Consider the following 26,636-nt stretch of genomic DNA (forward strand, 5'->3'; position numbering starts at 1 on the left):
TTTAGTTTTTTACAGTGTTTTCTTAAATCAATCAGTCAAAAGCTGTGTTTTCTGCTTGTGGCTGTTATTAATCAGAATCATACACCTGGTGATATTCCTGTACAAATTACTTTATTTGCTTTATATACACATTTGTATACAGGTTCAGATTGTGAACGTGTTTCGGTCAATATGCATAATTACTCAATGTTATTTACAGCAGGAGCACAAGCGACAACAGAAACGTCCCCGCCTTCAGAAACACCTTCACACTGATCACACTGCTCCTGAAAATCTTGATTAGCTGATTGACATGCTTTGGGTTTTACATAAAAATATAATTCCTCATTTTCATTCCAGCACCTTCAGGTAATGTTGGAAATTCCATGTGAGTCACACAGTTGTTAGAGTTTCAGCAGCTTCTCTTCCAGAGAAACCAGCGGGCTGATACACTGCGAGGGAGACGCAGTTACTCCAACAATAAGGTTATTTTTTTGTTTCTCTGTGAACAAATCTGCTCTGAATCTGATGTGAATCATCTGTTACAGCCTCTGAAGTCAATACTTACAGAAAAGAAGAACTATGGCAGGCCACCGACATCATCACACACCGCTGGAGCATCCGAAGTTATTGCCTTAAGTAACTGTGCTTGTAAACGGAAACCCTATGATACAATCTAATGACTGATATAGCATATGAAATCAAACACATGCTTTCAAGTAATCAGTATTTTTCCCAATACATCAATTGATCCTTCATGATCAGTTGAATCTCAGCGGCTTACTGTCCTGGCTGTAACTATGCAGATATCTGATGATGTATTTATTTAGTCTGTATGACCCTCACATGTGTTCACAGATCCGTGCTCCAATCTGAACTGATTATTAGTCTGTACACAATCATTCGATTCAGTCTTTTCAGGTAATGACATGAACATAAAAGAAAACAGCATTTGTATACATACAGTATTATGTATACAGCAAGAGAACGAAAACTCATTTCATCTCAGGCACATGTGGCAGAATCAAACCAGATGTCAGAGACTCAGCTGAGGACGTCATGTGTCCCTTCTTTGGGTCAATCAACATTTAGAAAGGCAGAAAAAAGGAGAAGAAGGAAACGTACTGTAAATTGGAATGATTTCATGTGCAACATTTTAAACAAAATAAGTGCATGGTGTTCTGGAGAACGGGCCAGAAACAAACTCAATCCTGAGTGAAACATAAAAAAGGAAAGCGTCCCGATCTGTGCAGGAATGAAGCCGCTTCATTTCCAGGGGCAGGTGGTCAGTGCCCTTTGTTCCGAGCAAACACATCGAAGGAGGAAAGAACAGGCTGGAACAGACTCGGCCTGTTCTTTCCTCCTTCGAGGGTCAAATATTCACTGTGAAAAAGGTCAAATATCCAAATATATTAAAACCCAAACGATGCTTAAAAACCACACACCCAGTCATCCTGTGTGCTCCCTGGATAACATGTCACTACTCTCAGACTCCTCAGAGTTCAAAGGGAGAATGCAGATATGAGGACATGGGTTGCTACACTGAGTTGTGCTGAGAGGAGCAAAATCAGACTCTTAACTAACTTCAGCTCTGACTCTTACTTTATGGAGTAAAACAGAAGGACTCCATATGATGAGCTTTTGTTTGGCTTTGATTTGTTAGTTATTTAAAATACCAAGTGAAGCGCCTCGCTGACTTACACAGAAAACCGTTTCTGCTGCCAAACCAACGTCAGACATGCGAACTGTGACAACTCCAGGCCGGAGTGCATCACACAGCGGCTCTCACATGTGAATCACATGACGTGTAAAGCTGACAGATCATTCAATGTTTTAAAGGTTCAGCGTGTGTGCTGAACAGTTTGCTGTATATCTCTGGGTCAGATTATTAGGAGGAGGAGAGCATAACAACAACACACAGGGCATGGCTGAAAGAAGACAGGAAGGCTGTGAGGGAAGGCACACGGTAGAAGCTGGTTCCCACAACTGCTCTCATGTCTCGTCTATTTCCAAAACACTGAAGTGTGAAGGAGGTCGCTGTCATTTGGCCTCATGCAACTTAAACCTAAATGTAAAAGGAAGCAGCAGATCAGACGAAGGAGGACTAGTCCTTCTCGCTAAAGGTTCCCCCATGTGTTTGGAGGCGGGAAGTGGTCGACATCACCAGATTCATCATGAGAGGTGTCCCCCAAGCTGAAGGTCAGTTTATATCGCAAACGCACTTTTTCCTGAAATGCAACAACAACAGAAAACGACAGCTTACCAATGCTGGACGGTTTTAAATAAACAGACGTTGTGTTTACTCACTGCTGCTTCAGCACTTTTCTAATGTTGCAGATCAGTTAGCTGACCGCTGACCGTTTACCTCTCTATCTATGGAAACAGCACTATGATTACCTTGTGAGGGTTCGCCAGCAGCAGGATCTGTGTGATGGCAGCTGGAGGCAGGATGGGGTTGAAGGCTGGGAGTTCAGTACTGGAGGGAGGCTGCAGCTTTACTTTCATCACCTTAAAACCATAATAAGAAAAAAAATGATGATGCCAAGAAAAATGACCGAGCTGACGAACAACCAAAAACCTGAGGCACCTACTTTGGGCACGGCTGCCTGGAAGCGGATGTTGGTTACAGGAATGGGAGCTGAGGACAGCATCGAGATGATCACCACCAGCACGTCGGGTCTTGATGGAGGACAGTCACGGGCAAAAGTGAACAAAACCCGGAGACTGTGTTTATCAAACACAGTGACTGGTAACAAGCTGCCTGAGATATGAGCACACACATTGGAAACAGTGAGGAAGGACACAGGTTGGACCTTGTTGTGGAGCTGGTGTTTGTGCTTACTAGGTTTGATTGCTTCCAGAGGCACAGTGACGTCAGCCAGGGAGATGTTGTCGTAGTGGTCGGCAGCTGGTAATGTGCCTTTATCAACTGTGAGACTAAGACTGGAGAGGAGCAGAGCATCAGGCTGCTCTGCATGGCCTGAGGGTGGTGCAGGAGCAGAGGAGGACACGGCAGTGGCCTTACAGTTAGACTTGCTCTGGAGATCTCGTAAACTGACTTTAGACTGAGGCTGGAGCTTATCCCTGCAAAAGAGGACAACAAGAACCACATAGCAGTGATGTGCACGACAGAAAAACCTTCCAGCCGGATTCCTCACCATTTGACCTGCTGGCTCTCTGGAGGTAAGGACTGCTGCAGCAGAGTCTTTCCCAGCAGGTCCAGTTCTTCCATCGCTTTAGGAGGAGCAGCGGGGCCCCCTGCTGGTGGAGCCTGTGGTGTTTGGACCACAGCTGGGAGCAACAATGCAGCTGGTACAGGACTGGAGGACTGTGCGATATCTGACGACTAACAAACACAGAGTTAGCATTGGATTTGAGATCTGTACACTTAGAAGCTTCAAACTTCCTACCTGACAGGTGTTGTGAGAGTCACAGTTCTCCGTCACGTTCAATCCTGAGAAGTCAGAAGCAAAATGAGTTGGTTGAAATGACTACACTTCTTAGAATCGGATCGCTGGATGTAATAGCCATTAGGCCAGCTCCATGACGGCCCATAATGCTGAGCTGTACTCATCCTGCTGCTTGGTAAAACATTACAATACATGTTTCCCTGCTTACCCAGCGACATGAGTTCATCATCCAGGAGGCTCATGCCCATGTTCTGAGTCAGAGCCTTTAGGCTGGAGGAGTCCGGGTTTGACGGTGCCGTGTTGGCTACAGTGTTAAGTTCTGTCAGGTCTACCAGTGCTGAACTACTGCTGCCTGAGTGGGAGAAGGAAACAAAATGACTCCCAGGTGCTGTTCGAGTTTACAGGAACGGTAGGAGAGAGACAGTAAACACAGTTGGACGCCAAATAAACATTTAACAGTGACCTAGAAAACACTACCTGACTGTGAGGGCATGGTGAAGCCGTCCTTTGTCACCTCCTCCCCCTTTACCAGCTGCCTGTACAGGTTGATGACCTGTGTCAGGCTGTCGTTGGCCTGCAGGATATCCGCTGCAAGAACAAAGAAGAAAACACCATACAGGGTTTCTACACTTATGGACCGAGGGTGGTCCCATTAAATCTACAGAAAGCCACACTGACCTAGTGCTTCATCGTTATCCTCTGTGTCGCTCGCTAGTCGGAACAGTGTTGGCCTCATCTTTTCACAGCGCTGGTACAGATCCTGCAGTTGGAAACACGTTAAAACAAACATCCAACAGATGGGAGCAGCCCACGAGCCTGTGTCTGCGGCTCTAACACAACCTTAATGAGCTCCTGGTTGCTCTGGGAGCAGCTCTCCTTGCTGTAGCCCTCCAGCAGCTGGCTCAGCAGGCTGACGCTCTCCTTCACCTCCTGGATGGCATTTACTCGCTTTGATACTTTCTCCACTCGCTTTTGATCCTGGGGAAAAACAGACAATTCAGTCAGGATAAATACCAGGATATGACCCACAGTACACTTTACCATGCCTAAGAGTTCCACATAATAAATCACTACACCTAGTGTCCAAGTCATATACCCTGGATACAGGCGCTCAGACACACGTATGCATACTGTACATGTTCACCAGTGGCTCACCTCCTGGACCATTTCCTTAATGAGCTTGTTTGCAGCTCTCAAATCTTCAGGGTGAGTGCTGTTCAGTAAGCGAGACAGCATCTACACAAACAGGATGAGACGGAGCAGCGGGGGAAAGGAAAGAGGAAGAGATGAAACTGTTAAGTGCCTTAGACTTTTCCCAGGAGCTCCAGTTCACATGATTTGACGGGACTTTTTTTTGCTGTGAATCAAGAGCATGTGCAAAAAGTTCTCACCCAACGACAACAGAAACACAGCAACAACCAGTGAAGGTGTTCTGATGTGCTGCTTCCTAACTTTTAATACCTTGGACTTCTCCTCGTCCTCGAAGATGGCACTTTTGGCTCTGGGTGGAGGGGGTGGGAGGGGCTTGTCATCAGGAAGTACGGGATCCTGTTTGACAATTCCTGGAAAAAAACAAGGACGTGTATTGACCCGACATAAAAACGACTCATCTGTCCTGTTTGTGAAATGTCCTGCATATATATCGGTTACAGAGTGGAGGTCACCTCTGGCTGCAGTGCTCAGGGTGTGTCTTATTGCTGCTGCTTTTTGTACTTAAAGCTTCTCATTTCAACACCTGGTGCGACTGTAAGGAGGCAGAGTTCCACAGAGTCAGATCAGAATGACTAGAGTCCATAAACAGACTGGGAGTTGATTCGGGGGTTAATCTATGACAACTAATCAGCAGAACCTCCACTGCTGGTTTTAGATCAGCATGAATGTGGAAATCCACCTCATCGCTGTGTCCTCAAAGGAGAACTGATACCACTCGGCTACTTCTGAAAACTCACACAATATGGGGAACCAAACATCACATCATTAGTCATGTACAGGAACCACTCTATGGACAAAATATGGAACGCAGTACTCCACAAAGAAGCCCCCTAGTTAAGGACCTGTGACTGATCCTGGGGGACTCACCCTGTTTCTTCAGCATCTGATACGCATCCAAAATCTTGGTTTCTTCGGGCATCCTCAGAGTCCAGCTGTACATCATTTCTAACACCTTCTTCTTCACTGGCTCTGGAGCCCGGGCTCCTAAATACTACAGAGGGGGAGGGAAGAGGACGTTACCCGCCTGAGAAAACACGACACTGACCTGAATGCACCCCCCCCCCCCCCACCCCCACACCCATCAGTTTCAGGATGACCAGAAGTACCAAAAACACATTTGGGGTTTTAGGACTCGTTTCTATATTTGACACTGAGTGGTGTGACTCAATACTAAGAACAGATCAGCGTGTGAGCAATGAAAAAGACAGGCAGCAGGACACCTGTCCTTACCTTGGGTGAGACCACCTTGATGAGCTCATTCAGAAAGCGAAACTTTCCCACTTCACCATGAAATCGCTTCCCACAGGTCTTCATGCACATCTCCAGAACCTTGAAGGAGTTCAAAGGTTGTTATTTTACCCTTTGTACAGTCAGGAGGTTCTCCTTCCTGCGTCCTCCTCCATTTACACATTTAACACATAACACAGCTGGCACAGTGTGGATGGATACTGGACTTGCTGACTTGTCTTACCATTAGTGCTTGCATCGCCTCCCACTCCTGTGGAGACTGGATTTTATGAGCCAGAAGTCTGGTTGCAAGCTGAGGACTAATAAAAAACACAATCTTTAACCTTCACAGCAGTGATCAAGGTGTAGACACTAAAACACACCCCACCCCGAGCAGCTGTAAAGACATGTAGCAGGCTGTTAGGGTCTGCATCCAGTATAAAGGGAGTCATCATCTCACCCTTCTGGTTCATTATGGAGCTGATCACAGAAGCCCTTGATGCCGTCCCAGTCAGGCTCCTTGTTCAGAGGATTGGTTGCCTTGTCTGTGTCACACAACCAGTAAAAACCAGTCACTTGCTATATGTGGGTACATGTCTGACATCAGTTTGGATTCTTCTGTAGATTGTGTGAGGAAACATCTGGCTGCAGCTGTGGCCGCAGGTTGTTCGGGGTGTTTAAAGCTTTCTGTTCTGGAGCACACAGTGTTTGTTTCTGAATGTGCGGCGTGTGGTCACAGCAGGGTTCCTTCGCTGTTGTGTTTGTTTTTTTTGGTCCTAGATAAACGACCAACAGCTAACTAGCTCCTTGATGTTGCTAGCAAGTCACTTAAATAGTAAATCTGAGGTTTGTGCGGCATTTTTAATCTCAAAGTCTCCACAGTAAACATGGTACGAGATCTAAAATAAGTCCACACTAATGCTAAAGAAATACGATATTTGGTTATTTATTATATTTGTTCTGTCGCTAACTGCACTTTTTGATTTGATGACATCCGCTTTAACTGTCACATCTGCTCCCGGGAGAAGGCTGTCAGCGACAACATTAACATAAACCTGTGATAATCTGTATTAATCCCTGAGCAGCGCAGAAACTATAAACACATCATTGAGCATAATAATACAAGAAGACTTACTGATCCGAGACTGCAGGCTAGCCTCATCTGGAGGCACCGCCGCCATCTTTCGGGAATTCTAACCACCTATCGCGAGACTTTAGTAAGATCTCGCGTGGAGGAAGTCGGAGGAGGCGTAGCTCCCTGTTCGGACGTGGAGAAGATCCACCAAGGTGGAGGAGGCGGCGGGCAGCGCTTCAGTCAGTGTTTGTTGATGCCAGCCGGGACTGAGCAGCATGAAGACGTGTTTGTACGCTGTGTTTTAGTTTGTTATCGCACGTACCGGATGTACGGAGTAACCCCGGGAGTAACTGGGAGTAACTGGGAGTAACACTGTTTGTCTCCGTTCAGACCGTTTGTTCTGCACCAAGAAGCGAAAACGTGCTTGTGGTCCACCACAGGGAGGAAACCTCCACCAAAACGAAGCCGAGCTGCAGCCTGTCAGCTAGCATGCTGCCTTAGCTGGTTAGCCGAGTTAGCTGCGACCAGAACTTCGTTGGCACGCTCCTGTCATCAGCTCTTCATATCGGTCGATTTTTAATTTAGTTTCTGGCCGGAGTTTTTATTTATATGCACTTCTCGCTGCCTCACACGGCGGTTAAAAGTCCACGTAATGCTTGTAGTTACAGAAGTGAGCTAACGTCCAGCTAGCTTTCGAGCCATGCTAGTTTTTCTCTAACGTGACTCCGGCTGAAGCACCGTCACAGCGGGTGGTGTCTGACACGCTGCTGCTGCTGCTCCGGGTCCGGGGGGACATTGAGGGCGGTGTCGTGGACGCAGACGGATTCATATGACGGAGTATGATGGGCTCTCTGAAGGCTCTTCAGGAGTGGTGTCGGATACAGTGTGAGAATTACAACGATGTGGACATCAGGGACATGTCCGCGTCCTTCCGGGACGGGCTGGCGTTTTGTGCCATTATTCATCGGCACAGACCTGATTTGATGTGAGTAACGTGTGCCAGCTGCTGTTATCCGTCCTGTGGGCATAAACAGTTTATTCAAGTTAAAAGCAGACTGCTCAGTCCTGTGACAGGGGGACTGGTTCGGTCCTGTTCTGGTCTGACAGGCTGGTCAAAGTCTTTGAACTTGAGGAATGTAAAGATCAGTATCTTCTTCCATCAAGATACAATCTCAGTTTCAATCTGTTAGGCTGTGTGTTTCCAGAGTATTCTGTGGATCGTTTCATGTAAAACTCTAACAAAGTCTCCGTGACCACATGTTACCAGAGTGTTGATCAGTATGTTTCATTATTGCTCAAATCACTGGTAATGATGGACTGAGAGGCTGCTCTGTAAGGACACAGCCCTGCTCCAAGCCCAGCCCTGTGCCTAAAACTAGTGATTACTGATCATTTGAGTGGGTTGTTCTTTGCTGAAATACTCCACATGGAGGATGCTTGTTGTAAAGTACTCTGCAGTGTGGCGTAGCTGTACTGTAGAACCTGTGACCTTCCTATGACTCACGCCACAGACTGCATCTCTGAGAAGCACTGCAGGATCATGTGGCTGTGTGGACGGAGCATGCAGTTGATCCCAGCGTAAGCGCTGTTAGGTGGATTGTGTAAAAGCAGCATTCTGTGACCTTCCTGCTTCCTGTAGGACAAAGGGAAAATGTGATGAATGAATTTAGGCAGTAAGCATCTTGCTCATGCTGTTCACCTGCAGGTGGCTGAATTGGACTCTGCCTGAAAGAGTGTTTACTAAACTAATCTCTGACAAGCCAGTGAAGTGGAATGAATCAGCATAAACAGCACAGCATTAAAATAAAATCAGATCCTAAAGGCCCGGCTCTGGAGGTTCCTCTTCACTGTTTGGCCCAGTGTGCCTCACTGCTCAGCTCCAGCTAAACTTTCACTGATCCAGACAGACAGCCCGTCGGGCTGATCTGCAGCTGAGACCTCCGCCTGTCAAACCAGATTTAGCTCTAGCGCAGGGCCAGGCCATTGTAATGTGGCCCTGTCCTCTGCAGCCAGCCGTAGTCTCATGAACATACAGCACGGATGCAGAGGAGTTAGCACAGCAAATGGCCTCATCAGAATTCCTTTAGCCGAGGCCAAATGTCACTCAGCCCTCTGCAGACGGAGTAAATGTGGGTGCAGGGAAATGTTCACGGCCTAGTGCACACCAAGTGTAGTCGAAGTTGTATTAAAAGCTCCTTCAACTACTACTTTCACCTGTCTGACACGTCCCTCATTAGGATTCCTGATTCACTCAGGCCCTGCTGTGTGTGGTTTCAGTCTGAATGAACCAGATTTAGCAGGTGTGCTGTCTTCAGCAGTCCTCTTCCCAAAATAAACTTTGGAGTGAGACTCTGACTCACAGTGGATTAGGTTCCCGGTACAGATCACACACTGCATTTCATCCTCTGTGTCGGTATCAGCTGGCACTGTCTGTTCTGAGGTCCAAACGTTTGAACACAGCAGAAGGTTTGTTTTTTAATGGATGCCTTTTCAGCCAGTAGTGCTGACACAGTGGGCATGGTTTGACACAATCTTGATATTGGAGTTGCTGCACAGTGCGTTTGTGGCCATGGGAACCAGATTAGAGAGAACAGAGGTCACTTTGTGCAGCTCGACACGGAGCTCAGTCACAGGGTTTTCAGCCTGAAAGTTCCACATGGTTTCCATAAGCGTTGGTCAGGGTGTTTTCCTCCCTCTGTCATACCGTTATCCAGGCTGCTGCCACATTTACTTATGCACACAGCTCCATCCCAGGACTCCTCAGAGGTTCTCCAGGTTTACAGCAGGATGTTTACTGGTTTTACATCCTCAGGCATTTTAAAGGAGAGCCTTGTAATTATTGGCCCGTCACGCCTTTCCTTTTGTTTTTCACATTAGGCATCATTTTGTTGTGTGGTTAGGACATTGTCAGCTGTGGACGGTGTGTCAGAGCTCGCCGTTTCAGTCTGTAATGCTGTCAGGCTTATAATAACCTATTGACGGTGCATAAGTGGAAATAGGTCAACAAGCTAAATACAGCCGTCCTGTATCAGCACGGCTCGTGAGGTTCATTTATTCTTTTATTGTGCATAAGAACGGTTGATCTGTCGTAACTACAGCTTATCTCACTTTTTTTTTCTGTCGTTCCAGAGACTTTAGCTCACTGTCTAAGGAGAATGTCTACGAGAACAATCGACTGGTGAGTCAGAATGACTGCACAGCTGTGTCTATGATGCTGGGTGGAATCACCTATGAGCTAATTCATGTCTATTATTACCCCTAGACATTGCATTTGTTACTGCCAGTGCTTCATAAAAGTGTTAGGCCTCCATGCTGTCCTGGTGGGCTGTAGATGAGTGCCTGTGTGAAGAGAGTGTTAATCCTGGTGGACTGTGACCAGGGCAGAGACGGAAAATACTTAGGGTCGGGAAAAAACCGACATAAGCCTGTGAGTCCATGAAGTGAGGCATTAAGGTGCAAACATGCAGAACTTGCAACTTTATAAGTTTGTATATTCAAGCCAGAAAACAAGTTTCATCATATTCACGTCATCTTAAAGCCAACAGAACATCGGGAGGCTCCTCACTGTCAGTCTGAGCTCATGCTCGGCAGCGCTCTGTCGCTGGTTACATCCTTTTTATCCAGCAGCTTCCATGAAACATGCCTAAAGCCTACTGTGAAAACCAAATGCATGGAGATCTTTAATATTTGAGTATTTAAGATTCAGATTCATGAATACATTCAGGGCTGTCTGTCTCCTAGGATCATTTCTAAAACCCCACTTTTCATATAGGACGTGCTAAGAGTAGGTGCTTGCTGAACCTCGGTCTCACCTAGCTGTCTGCTCTGCTGCAGTGTGCACTGTACTGTGGGATCACTCTGGATTACATTATATAGACAGAAATTCAATTCAATTCAGTTACTTTTCCTTCCCCTTTCACATGTCTACTGTCTCTCAGTCTTTTGCTTTCTTTTCAGATTTAACAGTTAAGACTTATAATGTCACATCCAAATGAATTCCCAGCTCTGGTACAGAGCTGAGAGCAGTGTGTACGTATTTAGACTACAGCTAACTGAGTCATCTTTAAAGACACCGCCTAGCTGTGAAGAAGGTTTTGTAACACACTGGTTTCTTCACTGGAATTTTGCTTCAGACTATTTTAAATCTCAGAGGACAGAATATTGTAAACATCATGTGACCATGACTGATGTTACAGCAGCACAAGATAAGCCAGGAACAGGAAGTGGGCTTTCTAACCTAAGGAGCATGAAGTCACTCAGGGGCAGCAGTCTGAACTCGCTCCAGTGGTTTGTTGTGGTCAGTGCAGTGCTGTGACCACCTTCACTTGTTCATACACAGACCGTGCTTCCAGAAAGATCCAAACTATATCACTGAGGTAGAAGAACATGTGCTGTGTTAGACCTGGACTTTAAAGAGAGCATCCAGGCAGGCCGATGTACGGTTTACTCATCTGTAACATGTTCTTCCTCCTCTTCCTGCCTCTCTCCCTCTCCCCCTCTCTTCTCCCTCTCCGCTCCACTGCAGGCATTTGAAGTGGCTGAGGCACAGCTGGGGATTCCAGCCCTGTTGGACCCAGAGGACATGGTGTCCATGAAAGTGCCTGACCGCCTTAGCATTATCACATATGTGTCCCAGTATTACAACTTCTTCAACAACAAGTCTCAAGGTACAGTCGGTGCGCTGACTGCAGCTCTGCAGCATGGACACACAGACGTCCAGTATGATGTTTAGGTTTATTCTCAGGGTTCAGACACGTTCACTGATTCAACTGAACAAAGCTGCATGAGGCATGTTGTCAACTGATCCGAGGGACACGCCTCGCACACATCATGAGGTCGAGCAGCTTGTGGGTGTGTCATCATTAGTTTATGATGTTAATCAGGATTCCCTCTACTTTCTACACAGCAAACCCGCCCTGTATGAAGAGGCTTAGTTCTGTTGGTCTTAATGAACCGGCCCAGAAAAGGCCTCCGACCCCTTTGGAAGACAAAGCTGTTGAAAATGAGGTAAGACTAGGAACCAGAATCAGAGGCCAACACAGACACACAGCAGTTACCTGTGCACATGTTGTTTCTGTATCATAAGGCTGGGGAAGCATGGGGTCTGCTGAAGCTGCATGGTAACAAGTCCGTGATGTTTTATCACACACTAATGTGTGGAGTATACTGCACAACAAACAGTATGCATGACATGTGTGGGGTATTAAGCCATCACGCCTGGCGTCTCACGACAACAATGTATAGTATCCATATATGGACGTGTCCTTGTGTGAGCTTTGTGTTGCACAGCAGGGGGGAGAAGCCTCAGCGGTAGAACAAGTCTATAAAGATAGCCTCTGTATCCTGTCTCTCTTTTCTTTCGCATGCCCTCGACCTTTTCCTCCATCCTGTACTGCCCCATGTACTGACTGGCATCCACCTCATCACACTTCCCCTCCCTCCCTCTTCAGATGGAAATTCATTCCACTCCCTCCTTTTCCTGTTCCTCCTCCTCCTCACAGCTGCCCCCCCCTCCACTCTCTGGTCCTGAGCCTAGGCAGTAGGGTCGGGGGGGAGGGAGGTGTAGGGAAATTCCTAGGTCAGTCCTGTAACCGTCTCCTGTACATAAAAGACTCATAGTCGTATTGTCCTAACACTGTGTGCCACGCTTTGGGAGTATGCTGCTTTTAACCCCCTTTATTTATTCACACGTAAAAAGCCAAATGCCTAAAAACAACATATCAACCAAAATATGTGACAGAGCCCCTAACCCCAGCTGTCTGGATTCTAATCTATTTTTTATTATGACATCCGCTTTGTATTAATCCAATGATGTTTTAAGCTGAAAAATAAACCCATGAACAGTAGACGTAACCACGTAGTAAACAGAACGAACGATCCACCTCAAATCCTGACTCCGTGTATGATCTCCCCCTCCATTGCTCTCCATCTTCCTCCTCTCCCTGATGTCTCCTCCTGTCCCCCTTCCTTCAAACAACGTCCCGGTTGCTTGTGCTAGCCTGTGCAGACAGGTCCAGCTGTCGGGCGCAGCACTCCCAGCAGCACCTGCGCCGCCTGCCAGAAGCACGTCCACCTGGTGCAGAGGTTTCTGGTGGACGGCAAACTCTACCATCGCAACTGTTTCAGGTAAACACTTGCAGCCACTAATACAGATGTCAACATTATGAGTGTTACTGGTGTATGTTTATTATTGTTAGGTGTCACCGCAGGCTTCCAGATCTCATCACTGTGGCGCAACACTGTGAATACCAACTGTGGTTACTAGGCAAAACAAGCAGCACAGAACAATAAACAGGAAGTCTCCGCAGACCAGACCGTCCCATTTAATTGCAGTTCGTGTGACCTGTGTGGGCTACGCCTGCCGTCTGTGAAGCACAGACCTCTGTAGGCTGCATACCGCAGAGGACGCAGCCCCTCGGTTGGGACACGATTCAGAATTTGTGGCGTCTACTGTAACAATGGCACAATGTTTGGGAACATGTTTGGCCTTAAAGGATCAACTCACTGCATAATTCATTAACGGGGGGAGACGGGAGGATTGTGTCGGCCATACTGGCTGGTTAATGTGAGGATGGAGCCCCTGAGACAGACAGAGGTTATTTCTGATGAAGTAGTAATCACAGTTAGGTGTTGTACTTATCATACAACACTAGATTATTCTGCCAGGCTTGTGCCCAAGGCATTATAATGATACATACTCATCATGCTGTCCCTCTCCCTCGTTGTTTCAGGTGCACAGAGTGTCACAGCACTCTGCTTCCTGGGTCCTACAAACTAGGAAGTGACTCTGGGACGTTGGTCTGCACACATCACCTTGCAAGGCACGCTGTAGCCAATCAAAATGGCCGGCCAGACCTTAGTAAGAGACCAGCTGTGGTTCAATCTGCCAGGATCGGTCGCAGCCCAGATCCTCACGCTGCGCCCTCTGAGACGGAGCAGGCAAAGACTCCAGGTATCAGAGCACATGAAGCCAACATGGCCGCCAATGACTCTGGTGCTCCTGTGTTAAACAACACATTAGAAATAAAAGAGACGGAGGAGAAACCTGGTGATCCCTCTCCACCCAACCCTTTTGATGAGAGTGATGAAGAAGAGGAAGAAGGGGAAAAAGAGGAAGAAACGCCAACAGCAAATGGGGACCAGCCTTCTACACCTGTGGGTTACAGTGAGGGTGGCAGTCGGCCAGTTCCTGCTCCACGCCGGGTATCTGAGCCCGCCCCCCCTCCTCGTCCAGCCCCTCGGGTTCGGCTCCTCCGCACAGCAGAGTCAGCCAGTAATAGCTTACTCCAGAACATAACACACAAACATAACATCTGTTTATCCCGATATTAATGTTTCCCTGAACCCACAGGTGAACATCAGAAGCCTCCGACTCCTCCTAAACCTCGGGAGAGATCACAGTCTCCTGCAAGGTACTTCATTTCTGTTAATGCCTGACTTTCCTGTCCATCACCACCTCGGTCACATTGTCACATCCTGAAACTCGTCCTGTTGCAGCATGTCGTTGTTTACCTCCACCTGCTGTTGTTGTCTTCTTGCGTGCTACCCCTCCATCACTATCTGTGTGTCTCACTGTTCAGTGGCACCCATAAACCCAAAGACCCACCTTGGCTTGCCCTGGTCCAGTCAGAATCCAAGAAGAAGAAAGCCCCTCCCCCTCCCTCTGCTGGACTGGCAACCCCTCCAAACACAGGCTCTTTGTCCTCTCTCAAAGGGGAGGGCTCCAGACCCAGCACACCACCTCAGCCCTCCAACCCGTTTGAGGATGATGACGATGATGAAAACAATGAGGTGAATGAGGAAGAGGGGGATGAAGGAGAAGCGGTTGCGCCCACAGTGCTGGCTAGCCACCCGTGGTACAGCATCTCTCGGGCAGCTGACGCAGGAGCTGCAGCAGACACTCCGCCTCCTAAAGGAAGCTCATCCCGGTCTGCAAGTCCCGGAAGCGCCAAGAGCAAGAAGCGGCCGGCTCCTCGTCCTCCACCACCAGCAGGAGGGAGCCAAGGTTTGTTTCAGAGCAAGTTCAACTCTACAAATGTGCCAGAATAGATATCGATGCTTATCTTCTGTCGTTTTTTTTCCTGACTCTCACCCAACCTTTGCTTCCTGTTTCATTGCTGCTGTTTTTGCTTCAGTCCTCCCTCATTCTCAGCCCTCCTCCTGCTCTCCCTCTCCAGCTCTCAGCACAGAGAGTTTGTCCTCTGGCTCAGACCACAGCTCCTCCCAGCACCCCGGCAGTGCCAGCAGCGACCAGGAACACGCCTTCACAAAAAGCGTCTCAGAGCCCTCCATCTGTTTGCCATGCGACTCCACGGCTTCCGCTTCCTCGTCCACTGAGCGCCTGGCTCATCCTTCCCCAAACCCAAATCCTTCTCCCATGCCATCAAATGCCAGCTCAGCTCCAGCCACTCCACAGACCAGTCGCAGCTCAGGGACCACCAAAAGTCCTGGAGCTCCACCACCACGACCCAGCACAACTCCCAGTCCCTTATCCGCAGGAGCTACCCCATCACACAGCAAGGTAAAAACCCCATCCCAGTAAAATCCAGTACAAAAACATGGTGTAGATCTGCTGCATGTCTCTTCTCTTCTCAGCGGATTTGTAAAGAGAACCCTTTCAATAGGAAAGCCTCTCCCTCCCCTGCCAAATCTAAAAGCAGACCACCAAAGGGCCCTCGTCCTGCTAGACCGCCAGCACCCGGCCATGGATTCCCGCTGATCAAACGCAAGGTAAAGAAACAAAATGTTTAGATAGACATGACTTGTCACCTTAATCAGAACTTGTAGTACTCACATAGTCGAATCAATGTAGGTGCAGTCAGACCAGTACATTCCAGTAGAGGACATCCACGGGGAGATGAGTCAGCTGGAGAAGCAGCTGGATGAGCTGGAGCAGAGGGGAGTGGAGCTGGAGAAGAAGCTGAGAGACAACCCTGATGGTATTACTAGCATCACTGTGCTTCCTGGGTTTTAGAAGACCAGTTTTGGATTTGTGCTGTAAAATTATCTTTGCTCCTTTAGCTGAGGATGAGGAGCCCCTGCTGGTGGACTGGTTCACTCTCATTCATGATAAACACCTTTTAGTGCGCCGGGAAGCTGAGCTGGTCTACACGTAAGTTGCTGCAGCAAGACACCAACGTTTCCATTATAGGGTCATCGCAGCATCAAACTGTGTACCATGTTTCTTTTCGATCCCAGCTCCTCCCTAGTCATTGTTGTGTCCTTTGGCAAGGCTGCATTACTCGCTTTGCCTCCAGTGCACTTGTGTGTGTGTGGCGCTCTTTGCTGCCTTAAGCAATTTCCCTGATGGGATTATTAAAGTAATTCAAAAAATCCACAGTCAAATGAATTGACAACTCGTCACCTGGAGGTTTTCATCACTTTTTTATTGTTTATAGGGCAAAGCAGCAGAACCTGGAGGACAGGCAAGCTGATGTGGAGTACGAGCTGAGGTGTCTGCTCAACAAACCAGGTGTGTTTTCACGCTGAGCGACACGGGCTGCATGCAGATCACACACCTTTAGCTTTTACTGAGTGTGTCCTGGGGCTGCCCTCACAAAACACACTGTTGCATGTCATGTGAACACACTGAGACATTATGTTGTCAAACTGAGTTAGAATGATCATTTATATACAGCTGAAGGAAGAATATATTTATCTTCTTTTGATCAGACAAAGACTGGACCGAGGAGGACAAGAGTCGGGAGCAGGAACTGATGAACGAGCTGGTTACAATTATCGAACAGCGCAACCAGATAGTGAACAACATGGACCAGGACAGACAGAGGTAATCAGTAACCGAGTCACTGATGGATGTACTGTGATATTTGCCAGCAGTCAAACTGTCATTCTGTTACAGGGAAGAAGAGGAGGACAAACTAATGGAAGCCATGTTGAAGAAAAAAGGTCCGTTACAGTGAGTGAGAACTCTGTTGCATCATATTTCTTTCTGCTGATATGTCTGTTATGTTTTCATCCAGACTTCAAAGACCCAGACAGCGACCAACAGCAGAAGAAAAAAGGAGCGAAATTCAAACCCATGAAAGTGCTCAAGCGACTGAGCCATAAAGGAGAGCCGGGAAAGAGCCACAGCCCCCACAAGGACTAGAGCTAAGGGGGACAGGGACATTTTGACGTGATTAAGGACACTTTAAAAAAGACAATGTGGAGAAGATGGCGTCTCTTTCAACTCTGTCACTTTTAGCAGATGTCTCTTTCAGTTGCCTTTGCGTGCTTTAGAGACTGCTGACAGCTCGAGTGCTTCAAGGGCTTTGAGCTCTGAATACCCAGGCTAGTGCACTGTGGAGCAGCTGTGTCTGCACTGACCTGTCCTACGCTCTCACTTCACCCTGCCTGTACAGCCGTGCACAGCCTTCATCAGCAAAGGTGTGTTTGTCAGTTTGTGTGAAGGAAGCCTGTTTTAAGTTGGTCTCCGATATCAATGACCGTTAAATGTATTCATCTGTTCAGCTGACTTACACTCCTTCAAGACTGAAGGACGTCTGAAGTTTGATGTCTGGGTTAAACCTGTGGTACTAGAGGAAGTTAAGGTGAAACACTCTTTAAACTACGTCTGCTCTTGAAATGCTCTTTTGGATACCTGAGGACTCAGCTGCTAAATTGTGTTGTTACTGTGTTTAGTTTCTTCAATGATAGTCTTAGTAATTTCAGAGAATGAACATCGGTCTGTCTGTATCTGTGCAGGAGAGTGACTGGAGAACATCAGCTTCATATTCTCCTGCATTTACTCCTCAGCTTTGATTTGGTGTGAGCCGAGTGCCTCAAAGCAATCTAGATGGATTTTTAAAAAAAGCACTGCAAGCCCAGTAAAAATATTCAGAAGAAAGAATTCAGCTCTTCATGTCCCTTCTAGTGTCAAAGGTCATGCACTGAACGACAGGAGGAACATGCTCAGTATTTTATCAGCTGTGACGAAAGCTCACAGTTTTAACAGTTAAATATGTTTATGCAATCATTAATTTATATTGTATGCCTTTCTGTAATGTCTCTGTTTGAGTGCCATTTATTTAACTGCACACACGTTGTGGATGTTTTCCATCTGTAAAGCTAACCTCGGTGTCTGTTAGCTCCGTGCCTAACTTCCTGTCCAGCTGAAACAAGGGCTTCTTTAACACGTTTTAGCTGTACTGTTCATTGTCTTCAAACAGCACAGCATCGTGTAAAAATCCTGACAATAGACAGCAGAGGAATAAAATGTTTGTTTTCATTGAAATTTATTTTCTGCCGTACGAGTTTGTGTTGAATGGTTTTGATTGAAGTTTGTTTCTTACTCTCACATGAAGCTTTGCGTGCGTCCAGTCCTTGTCTGGTCTGCACTACACAGCATCATTGTGCCCTACTTCCGAACGCTGGTCTTGTCCAACAGCTCCAGCTCTCTGATTTTCTGTAATGGCAGAACAAGCTATTTAAAATGCTGCTTAGGTTAAAGCATGTGGCATCCAAATGCACTGTGACCCAATGGACTACACACATAGGAAGGTGCTGTTACCTGCGATATCTCAGTGTTAATCATGTCTGCATACTGCTTCTCCTGACCCAGAGAGGCCATGTCTGCTAGAAACTGTCTTCTTTCCTCGATTTCATCCAGAACTGCAGACAAACACACTTAATACATGTTGTCAGAGCTGCACAGGACAAGCCTGATGGGAAATGTAGTTTTACCTTCCTGATACCTGTCGGGCTCCTCTGAAACATCTGGGTTTTGACGTGCAGGAGCCTTTTTAGACATCGCAGTTCTGGGCTCCTCTCCTGTGGCCATGATGCTCTGCAGCCTTCTTTTCTCTTTCTCCAAGTCTCCTAGAGGAAAAGAGAAGATGAGCGACAAGGACACAAAACGCAGCTCGAGCTGTGGACGCAAACATACGTGTAAGCCCAGGGTGAAACTTTTCTCTTGTGTAGCTGTCCCCAGCGCGGCAGGATTCAGCGCTGCGTTTCTGTGGATGGCACACCGGGCGTTTCTGGACAGATTCCTCAGAGGCAGAGGGCGGTGCAGATTCACAGGTCATGTGCACAATGGATCCATCTGAGTGGGAAAAACACAACGCTGAATGTTCCAAATTGTGTTGGAAGAAATGTGCAACAACATGAAATAAAGAGAAATAAATAGCTGAAATCTTTGTAAATGGTAACATCAGAATCTGTCAGACTTACTCTTGTGGGGTTTGTTGCTGTGTCTTCTTTGGAGGCTGGTTAATCTTGATTCCTGCTTTATTACTGAGCACAAGAGCAGACCGTTAGATGGTAACTGAATACACAAAAACACTCAAATTCACATTTACAGAGTCCGTTTCCTCCACATGTGCAAAAGACAAATGAGGCACCTGTTTCTTATTTATTGGAGGCCTTTTGAATGAATGGCATTAAATTGGAAAAACATAGAAAATGAATAAAAACATGTGAATATAAAACACAGGAAGCTCCTTAAATCATTTCATTAAGCTCAGGTTTGGGAGTTGGAAGCTTTCTGGGTCATTGTCAGGTTATGATGTTTTATATACTGTAATAATAAACATGCACATCCTCTCACTTCTCATCATGTCCTGGGCCTCCTTGCTGCGCTGGGCGGCTCTAGGGTTGTTCCACAATCCACTGCTAGCTGTAGCCATCTGCACACAGAGAGAGAGAGAGGGCCTCACATGCAGTCCCATCCTAACACACCTCAACAGGCCTCCAAGCTAGATACAAGCTACAAGCTAAATACAAGCTAGATACAAGCTAAATACAAGCTAGCTACAAGCTAAGTACAAGCTAGCACAGGTAGCTAATAAAAAGTTCTTTACACGAGTCTTCTCGCTACAGGACTATAATCAGCAACATAAACATAATATACAGCTGAACATGAAACATGAATATCCAACCTGTTAAAAGTGAAAAGCCTTCTGTGAGCACACAAACTCGGAAAGACGGCTCTGGGTACGACACCTTGTTGCTATAGCAACCGAGTGACAACACGCACTTCCGCATTCCGATGAAAAGTCGAATAATAATTATTTGTAACAATGAAGTTTTTTGTAAAGTTCTTCTTCAGTATGTTCCACTTTTAATTAACCCTTTCTGTCAACGGTGACTTTTTTAAGTGGCTGTTAATATATGAGGGAAGAGGCAGTACCAGGATCTGACCACTAGATGGTGACAGATCGTTATAATCAACACCAAAAGAATAATAATTAATAATAATAATATTAAAATAACTTTTAATACCCTCTAATTTCATACTCCGGACCACACACAACATCAAGGGACTGTTGTTTTTTTACTGTAATAATTTCCTGCTGCTACAATGGCAACCATTCTATGAACAAATAGAAAATGTAAAAAAATGAGTGGACCCTCATGTGTCAGCAAACAGTGATGAACATGTGTTTTAACACTTGGCGGTTCTGGGAAACTGTCACTGCAGCTTTCAGCCTGCACAGAGGAAGTCTGTGAGTGCAGTCGTCACTCAGAGGTGAAGACAGCGTCTTTATCAGCAGTTGTCCGGTCATCGGGGACCAGCAGCAGTCAGGGCTCCATTATCTGTGAGGGGACAGCAGCCTGCTTTACACCATCTCTGCAGATAAAGAGCAGCCAGAATATAATCACCTTTCACACACAGGTCTTCTCAGAAGCTCCATGTCTTCACCGGGAACACACAGACAGACCTGTGGGGGGAATAACAACATTTTTTAATTGTAGACTGAAACCAATGAAATACACCTGCTCACTGTCAGTTACAGCACAGGTGTCAGTACAGGTGCATGAAGAAAAATATACATAGTCAGTGAGTAGTTTTACTGCATGTTTAACAGCTCAGAGGCAGATTGATGAAGTCTGTACTTTGTGGTGGCTTTAGTGGACATATCATCACGTCACTATGTTTTATTGTAGTTCCTGACACTTTATATAAGCTGTGTACAAAATAAAAAAAAAACTTTTTCTTACACATTTTTACAGTGACCGACCAAAATCTGATGTTTGTTTGTAGCCTCACAATTCAAGAACACAGGGGCAGAGAATTTGCCAATATTGGTTTAATTCTTTATGTGACATAATTTCTACTTGATGATATAAAACTACAGCAGCTGCCAGCTCTTTTAAAGTATTTTTGAATATTTGTAAAAGTAGCTTTGTGAGTTTTAGAGTTTAGAGAAAAACAAATCTTTAAATAATCTCACAATAGAAGAATTGATTTAAGAATGAACGCTGTAAGGGACAGTTAATAAATTCGGTTCTGCAGATTCTACAGAGCAGGAACCCGGTGAGGTTTCTTTGTGCTGAGTGACCAGTCTTAGAGTAACTAATTGACACTTACGCTCCACCTCCTAACGGTCAAAACCTGCATGAAAAGGAGAGATTTGAAGTTGGACTTGCAGCTGACAGAGATAGACAAGAGAGAGGAGGGAGATAGTGAGGGGAGGAATGACCAAAAGGCCAAGGCTTGAAGAAACGTCTGTGGCCTTTGAGCACTGAGCAGACGGTGACGTGGGAGGAGAGGCAGGTGAGCTGGGCTTCTGTCTGTTCAGGGTGAGATCGTCATGTAAAGAAAAAGAGACAGAACCTAAAACAACAGAACCTTCAGTGCTGCTGTGTCAAAGTGCTTGATGGCTGTGACCCAGGCTGTGCTCCCTTCCTTCAGCTCCTTCTCCAGCCTCTCTCACTCTACTGACAATATGAAAGTAAGTACGGTGCTTCATCCTGCACAATGATAGGGCCTTGATGCTGATATAGAGGAAACCATCACAGCCTGCTTTATTAGGTTAAATATCCGTACAATACAGTTATTTTATGTAATGCTCTATTTGGTGAAGTAAACTGAAACAGTCAACTGGGACAGATATGAGACGTTTCTAAGGTAAGATGAAATGAGTTGAATGTACATTACATTCAGGATGAAGTATTGCTGTATCTTGTAGTTGCTTCGGACAAACTTTATGTAAAACTGCAACGAAATGTTCATCTGAAGAAGATCTGCAGGTAGTGAAATGTTCAATGAACTAAACTGTGTGTGCTCTGCCGGTCGCTGTTCATACTGTCCAAGCTGGCCACAACCCTCCTTATGTCTAAAGACATTTTGCAGTAAGTGATGAAAGTGTTTGGTGAAATAAATGCACTTAAAATTCAGTTTAATATAAGATGAAGCTGTGTGGACCCTGTGGCCCCAATGCCCTCTGTTCAGGTCTGCTTTAAGGTGAACTTTATAATCTTATTTTGAAAATAAATTGCATGAAATAAATGCTTGTGTAGAACTTTTCACACCTGCTCAGCTCAGCTCAGGTGATGACGCAGAGATAAAAATAATAATAATAGCAAGCATTTGATATTAAGACATCTATATTAATATCGACCTGAATCTTATTTTGGGCTTTTAATAGGAAATAATGTGGGCTTGTTAGATGTAAACCTGTTCAAACTGTCTTTCAATGCTGTGCTTGCACAACAATCAGAAATGAGCACAATCACACTGAATTTTGGAAGATAGGTATAAAAAAACATGTTTTTGTCCCCATCACACTGTTCACACGTCTAATAATGGTTCTTGTTGTCCATCACGTCTTCATGTTCTCTAACTCCTAGGTGTGGAAGTCTGACACTGGAGCTCTCCCTCTTGAACCTGCAAACAGCAAACTGTCCCCGAGCAGCTCAGAGCAGCTGCGGGACTCTCAACAAATGACAGGGGAGCTCCTGGATGATGACAGCCAGGCATCTTGGGACATCGACTTCCTGCTGTCTGACTGGAGCAGCCCTTCGCCCGAATTCAACCCTCCTCTGGACAACAGCACCCAACGGCTGCCACAGCTCAACCAACACAGAGCGTACCATGAAGACGCCATGTTTAAGGACCAATCAGGACAAGAGAGCCAGCAGATGACCAATGGCAGCCTCATGGCTGAGCTCCTGTCTCCTGCTGACACCACGACAGTGCAGCCAGAGCTGTACCAGCGCGTTTACAGTGATGAGCAAACAGGTCGGACTTCCTTTCCCAACCCTGTACATAATGTAAATCCCTTTGACTACCCTCAAGGAGGAAGCGTGGAGAGACACGGCAGAGGAGGCCTCAGTAAGGTCACATCATGGGACTTTAACCCCTACTACCCCCAGCAGCACCCGTCCATGGTGACCTTCCATGACACCAGGTTCATTGCGCCTCAGGCTGCGACACCAGACCCACGACACTACACCTACATGCCACACTTTAACCACACCAGCCACTACTGTGACTTCACCCACAACCAGACCACTGGTCATCTGGCCCTTCACCAGCCGCCCCTGCTGATTGGACCACAGATGCCCCCTGGTGCGGTGGAGGGGAAGCGTGGCAGAAGAGTTACAACTGGGAAAAAGAAGCCTGCCATCCACAGCTGTGAATACCCCGGCTGCACCAAGACCTACACCAAGAGCTCACACCTCAAGGCCCACCTCCGCACCCACACAGGTAAAAACAGATAACACTTACTGTCTGATTACTGCATATTAATCACTGTCTCATGGTGTGATTATCAGGGGAAAAGCCTTACCTCTGTTCATGGGAGGGCTGCAGCTGGAAATTCGCCCGCTCAGATGAGCTGACTCGTCACTACCGCAAGCACACGGGTCAAAAGCCCTACGAGTGTCTGCTGTGTCAGAGGGCCTTCTCCCGCTCAGACCACCTGGCTCTGCACATGAAGAGACACAACTGAAGCCCACACATTCATCTGCCTTTCAAACACACACGTTCAAATGTACACAACTTAGAATTGAATTTGGAGGCAAGCGGTTGTCATATCCAGAAATATTGTATGAATATTGTCTATTACTTCGAATACAAATGAGTCACTTGTAAGCCAAATCGATATCGATTGAAATCCACAGTTTAAAAAGTGCCCATTTCATTACTTGTACATCATGATGAGACTCATTACCCGAGGTAAGACTTGCCTGAAAACACTGGAGTCAGGTCATTTCTTTGTCACACACATAATTTTGCTTTGAGGACCTTCACTGATTGAACAATATTCCTGTCCTTAGACGTTAAGCTTGGTTTATATTTTGGGTTGAATCTACACTGTAGGCACCACAGACTAAAAACATGATTGCTGATTGGTCCACCTTCTGTCATCTTACCATGAATTGTGGAAAGAGATTCCTATTAATATCGGTTTGTATGTAGCAAAGAAAAGAGAGGAATAACTTGAGAACCGAGGTTTGTTTGCCTCTTGAAAAGACACTATGAAGCGCTTAAATGACAGAGTGGGAAGTTCTTTTTTCCACCGCAGTAGTTTGTTGTTGAGATCCACTCAGTATTAGTTGCCAATGCCAAGATGCACCAGAACATGTGTGTGACTGACCACAGCCATGTAGACAACCACGCTCTGTGCCTGTGTGTGTAGACTCAGCGTGTTCCACATAAATCCAGCTTCACCCGTCACAGCGACGCCCGACTCCTTAATACAAACAACACAGTCATTTCTCAACCCTAGACCTGAGGACCAGACAACACATCCTCACCCCGGGGGTCTACTGATCCCATCCATCCTTTCTGTAAGCAGAATGTGCTTAAACCAATTTGACTAACACTGTACACACTGTGGCATTTAGACAGCTGACTGAAACACTAACAACCTGTCAAAGATGTGTGTAACATGGGTTATGGTGACATACACAGTCGATGCTCGGCCATAAGAGCGCTGAGACGATCTGATATCTGTGTCCGACTCCTGTTAGAACGTCAGCTTATTGTTAAATAGATCTCCAGGAAAATGCAACATTAAGTGTATGATAAATGTATTTTATATTTTCAAATGTTTGCTTTTATTCTATTCTTGGGTCCATTTTTAGAGTTGTAAATTATCTCATCTACAAATAAAGAAGATATTTATTGTTATATTTTATATCAAGTGAAGATACCATATTGTTGAACAATGTTTTTATATTTTCAAAAAGAGTGTATTCAAAATGTCCAAGTATTGTTATTGTAATAGCCATTAATAAAAACTTCTAATGCAGTAGAACTACTCTCAGTGGAGACAGCGCCACTACCTGGACGGTTCACATTTAGAAATCTAGTCATGTGTAATGGCAGCCTTCGGCCTGGAGGTGGCAGTGCTCTGTTATCATATGAGCCTGTCGCCTGCCTGCTGTTGTTGGTTGGCCTGCTGCGTTTCTAATCTTGGATGAGGTTAGGATGAGGATGTGCTTATGTAACTCGGCACTCACTGATTCATCCCGATTATGTCAGATGATGGAGGTCATCATCACATTATAGAGCTCCATCTTACACATACATACACCAGCATGACCCACTTCGCCTCAACAACAAACACACATCTACACTCACATGCCAGTGCTTGCCTTGTATGCTCATGCATTTACACAATCAAAATGCTTTTTGTCTGCTTCTGTCATTTCAGCTGCACATCTCAAATTAAGACATTACAGAGCATCAATGTCAAAAGTACACTTAACACTTGCTATGCTAATGAAATGTACAGTTTGTCTTCATCCACTACTGACAATTCCTACCCCTTTAAGGGTCACTTGTAGTGTCACGGCCAAAACGTTGCACTTGAACACACAGGCAAAGATTAGAGCCACTGGTCAAAAGCCTCGTGTTCTGCGCCCATGTGAGAGAAGATAAATCAAACCAGCAGATGGCAGCACTCTGTTCATTAATCCAAACAGGAAAATAGAATAATTAGAATAACTACCACTGCAAGTACAAGCTGTAAACACAGCAGTGCTGCTCACACGTTTCGGATCATTCTATTTTGGCCAGTGGTGTCTGGCACACTGTAAACACCAGGCGGCCCCACTGACTGGCCATCAGTTATAGTCCATGGAGCTTGTTTCATAACATGAATAGGTGCCTCAATAGCAAATATTGACAGATTAGATCATCAGTGTGTTGCTCGCTGTATTTAGGCCCAAACGTTATTGATTTAATCTACATGAACACCACAAACATCACCTATTGTCTGGATGGCCTCACGGGGCAACATGGGGCCCACTGTTTTTGGAGTTGGATCTATACTGGGGATTAAGGTTAGTTTCCTTTTTTAGTACACTATACTGACTTCCTAATCCGAGTCATACAGGATGGGAAACAACAAGAGCTACACTGTGTGCGCACATCAACACATTAACGCCCTACTCACAGCCAAACATGCCCACCTGAAGTAATCCTGGAGATTAAAGTGCTACACAGACACTTCTTGGCAATTAATAATCTGGTATCTGCTGCTCAATCAACAAGACATTCCACATCAGCAGACACACCAAAAACAGGTGAGTGCCAGGCCTCATCTGCAGCACGATTCCATTTCAGCACAGTGGTCGGGGGTAAGTGAGGGATTTAGAGATGAGATGAGGACAGAGGTGCAGGTCTGACCTGTAGTGCCCTGGCCTGAACAAACAAGCAAACTCTGAAACAAGTCTGGTGTTTGCAACCATGCTCCTGTTCCTTCTCTTCTGTTTACATCATGTGATGATTTAGGCATTATTCATGACGGTAGTTCTAAGAATTTCCAAAGCAATTAAAGGGGGACGGCTAAGGCATGAATTGTTAAGCCCAAAAAATGCATTTCCTGGAAAGCATAGCAGTGGACTGAACAGCTCAAAGGACCAAGCTTAAAACCTGAGTAATGCAATGGGTTTGCACGCTTCTTTAATGTTTCCACACAGTATGAGTTTTCTTTTGTGCAAGAGCGCATAAAGCCGTTTGATTTGATAGTTTTACATAAGAAAGTAGCGTGCTTTCC

At 46.0% G+C, this 26,636-nt stretch overlaps 4 protein-coding genes across 8 annotated transcripts; 2 read left to right on the top strand and 2 right to left on the bottom strand.

The window, feature by feature from the left end:
- Nucleotides 1–89: 89 nt before the first annotated feature.
- Nucleotides 90–7,176, bottom strand: LOC114447741 (ADP-ribosylation factor-binding protein GGA1-like). Its single transcript, XM_028424199.1, has 17 exons — nt 6,964–7,176; nt 6,289–6,373; nt 6,073–6,148; nt 5,832–5,930; nt 5,469–5,592; nt 4,851–4,951; nt 4,545–4,625; nt 4,230–4,367; nt 4,068–4,149; nt 3,867–3,977; nt 3,598–3,741; nt 3,390–3,433; nt 3,138–3,325; nt 2,822–3,063; nt 2,571–2,740; nt 2,377–2,487; nt 90–2,207 (listed from the first exon to the last, which is right to left on the bottom strand). The coding sequence occupies exons 1-17, from the start codon at nt 7,007–7,009 to the stop codon at nt 2,097–2,099; spliced, it is 1,953 nt and encodes a 650-aa protein (XP_028280000.1). The 5' UTR covers nt 7,010–7,176; the 3' UTR covers nt 90–2,096.
- micall1a (MICAL-like 1a) lies at nt 7,082–18,140 on the top strand. Of its 2 annotated transcripts, none has more exons than XM_028423723.1 (16): nt 7,082–7,888; nt 10,033–10,081; nt 11,429–11,570; nt 11,810–11,910; nt 12,902–13,029; nt 13,635–14,176; nt 14,255–14,315; nt 14,484–14,908; nt 15,039–15,424; nt 15,499–15,633; nt 15,716–15,842; nt 15,925–16,015; nt 16,302–16,375; nt 16,576–16,690; nt 16,763–16,809; nt 16,884–18,140. In XM_028423723.1, exons 1-16 carry the CDS (start codon nt 7,743–7,745, stop codon nt 17,009–17,011), a joined length of 2,697 nt encoding a protein of 898 aa, XP_028279524.1. In that variant the 5' UTR covers nt 7,082–7,742; the 3' UTR covers nt 17,012–18,140. The 2 variants fall into 2 exon arrangements, with proteins under 2 accessions (XP_028279524.1, XP_028279602.1); XM_028423801.1 differs by having other exon boundaries at nt 15,081–15,424.
- c1h22orf23 (chromosome 1 C22orf23 homolog) lies at nt 17,990–19,871 on the bottom strand. The gene is made up of 7 exons (XM_028424781.1): nt 19,782–19,871; nt 19,451–19,529; nt 19,075–19,137; nt 18,788–18,946; nt 18,586–18,720; nt 18,413–18,513; nt 17,990–18,307 (listed from the first exon to the last, which is right to left on the bottom strand). The coding sequence occupies exons 2-7, from the start codon at nt 19,527–19,529 to the stop codon at nt 18,260–18,262; spliced, it is 585 nt and encodes a 194-aa protein (XP_028280582.1). The 5' UTR covers nt 19,782–19,871; the 3' UTR covers nt 17,990–18,259.
- A 1,390-nt stretch (nt 19,872–21,261) lies between these two features.
- On the top strand, nt 21,262–24,893 carry klf1 (Kruppel like factor 1 (erythroid)). Of its 4 annotated transcripts, XM_028405081.1 has the most exons (4): nt 21,269–21,400; nt 21,539–21,578; nt 22,477–23,335; nt 23,404–24,893. In XM_028405081.1, the coding sequence occupies exons 2-4, from the start codon at nt 21,573–21,575 to the stop codon at nt 23,577–23,579; spliced, it is 1,041 nt and encodes a 346-aa protein (XP_028260882.1). In that variant the 5' UTR covers nt 21,269–21,400; nt 21,539–21,572; the 3' UTR covers nt 23,580–24,893. The 4 variants fall into 4 exon arrangements, with proteins under 4 accessions (XP_028260875.1, XP_028260882.1, XP_028260894.1 ...); XM_028405074.1 differs by having other exon boundaries at nt 21,262–21,578; XM_028405093.1 differs by lacking the exons at nt 21,269–21,400; nt 21,539–21,578 and adding an exon at nt 21,636–21,754.
- Nucleotides 24,894–26,636: the final 1,743 nt, after the last annotated feature.

Source organism: Parambassis ranga, chromosome 1, assembly GCF_900634625.1.
Source record: "Parambassis ranga chromosome 1, fParRan2.1, whole genome shotgun sequence".
Lineage (NCBI taxonomy): Eukaryota > Metazoa > Chordata > Actinopteri > Ambassidae > Parambassis > Parambassis ranga.

Coding starts and splice junctions, on each gene's coding strand:
- LOC114447741 (XM_028424199.1), bottom strand. CDS start 7,009: ATGGCGGCGGTGCCTCCAGATGAGGCTAGCCTGCAGTCTCGGATCA. Junction 6,149..6,288: donor CTCCATAATGAACCAGAAGG/GTGAGATGATGA, acceptor GTTTTTTATTAG/TCCTCAGCTTGCAACCAGAC. Junction 4,952..5,468: donor TCAGATGCTGAAGAAACAGG/GTGAGTCCCCCA, acceptor GTTTTTTTCCAG/GAATTGTCAAACAGGATCCC.
- micall1a (XM_028423723.1), top strand. CDS start 7,743: ATGATGGGCTCTCTGAAGGCTCTTCAGGAGTGGTGTCGGATACAGTGT. Junction 16,016..16,301: donor GAAGCTGAGCTGGTCTACAC/GTAAGTTGCTGC, acceptor TATTGTTTATAG/GGCAAAGCAGCAGAACCTGG. Junction 16,810..16,883: donor AGCCATGTTGAAGAAAAAAG/GTCCGTTACAGT, acceptor GTTTTCATCCAG/ACTTCAAAGACCCAGACAGC.
- c1h22orf23 (XM_028424781.1), bottom strand. CDS start 19,529: ATGGCTACAGCTAGCAGTGGATTGTGGAACAACCCTAGAGCCGCCCAG. Junction 19,138..19,450: donor GGCCCAGGACATGATGAGAA/GTGAGAGGATGT, acceptor TCTTGTGCTCAG/TAATAAAGCAGGAATCAAGA. Junction 18,947..19,074: donor CAGCAACAAACCCCACAAGA/GTAAGTCTGACA, acceptor TTTCCCACTCAG/ATGGATCCATTGTGCACATG.
- klf1 (XM_028405074.1), top strand. CDS start 21,504: ATGGCTGTGACCCAGGCTGTGCTCCCTTCCTTCAGCTCCTTCTCCAGC. Junction 21,579..22,476: donor ACTCTACTGACAATATGAAA/GTAAGTACGGTG, acceptor TCTAACTCCTAG/GTGTGGAAGTCTGACACTGG. Junction 23,336..23,403: donor CCACCTCCGCACCCACACAG/GTAAAAACAGAT, acceptor TGTGATTATCAG/GGGAAAAGCCTTACCTCTGT.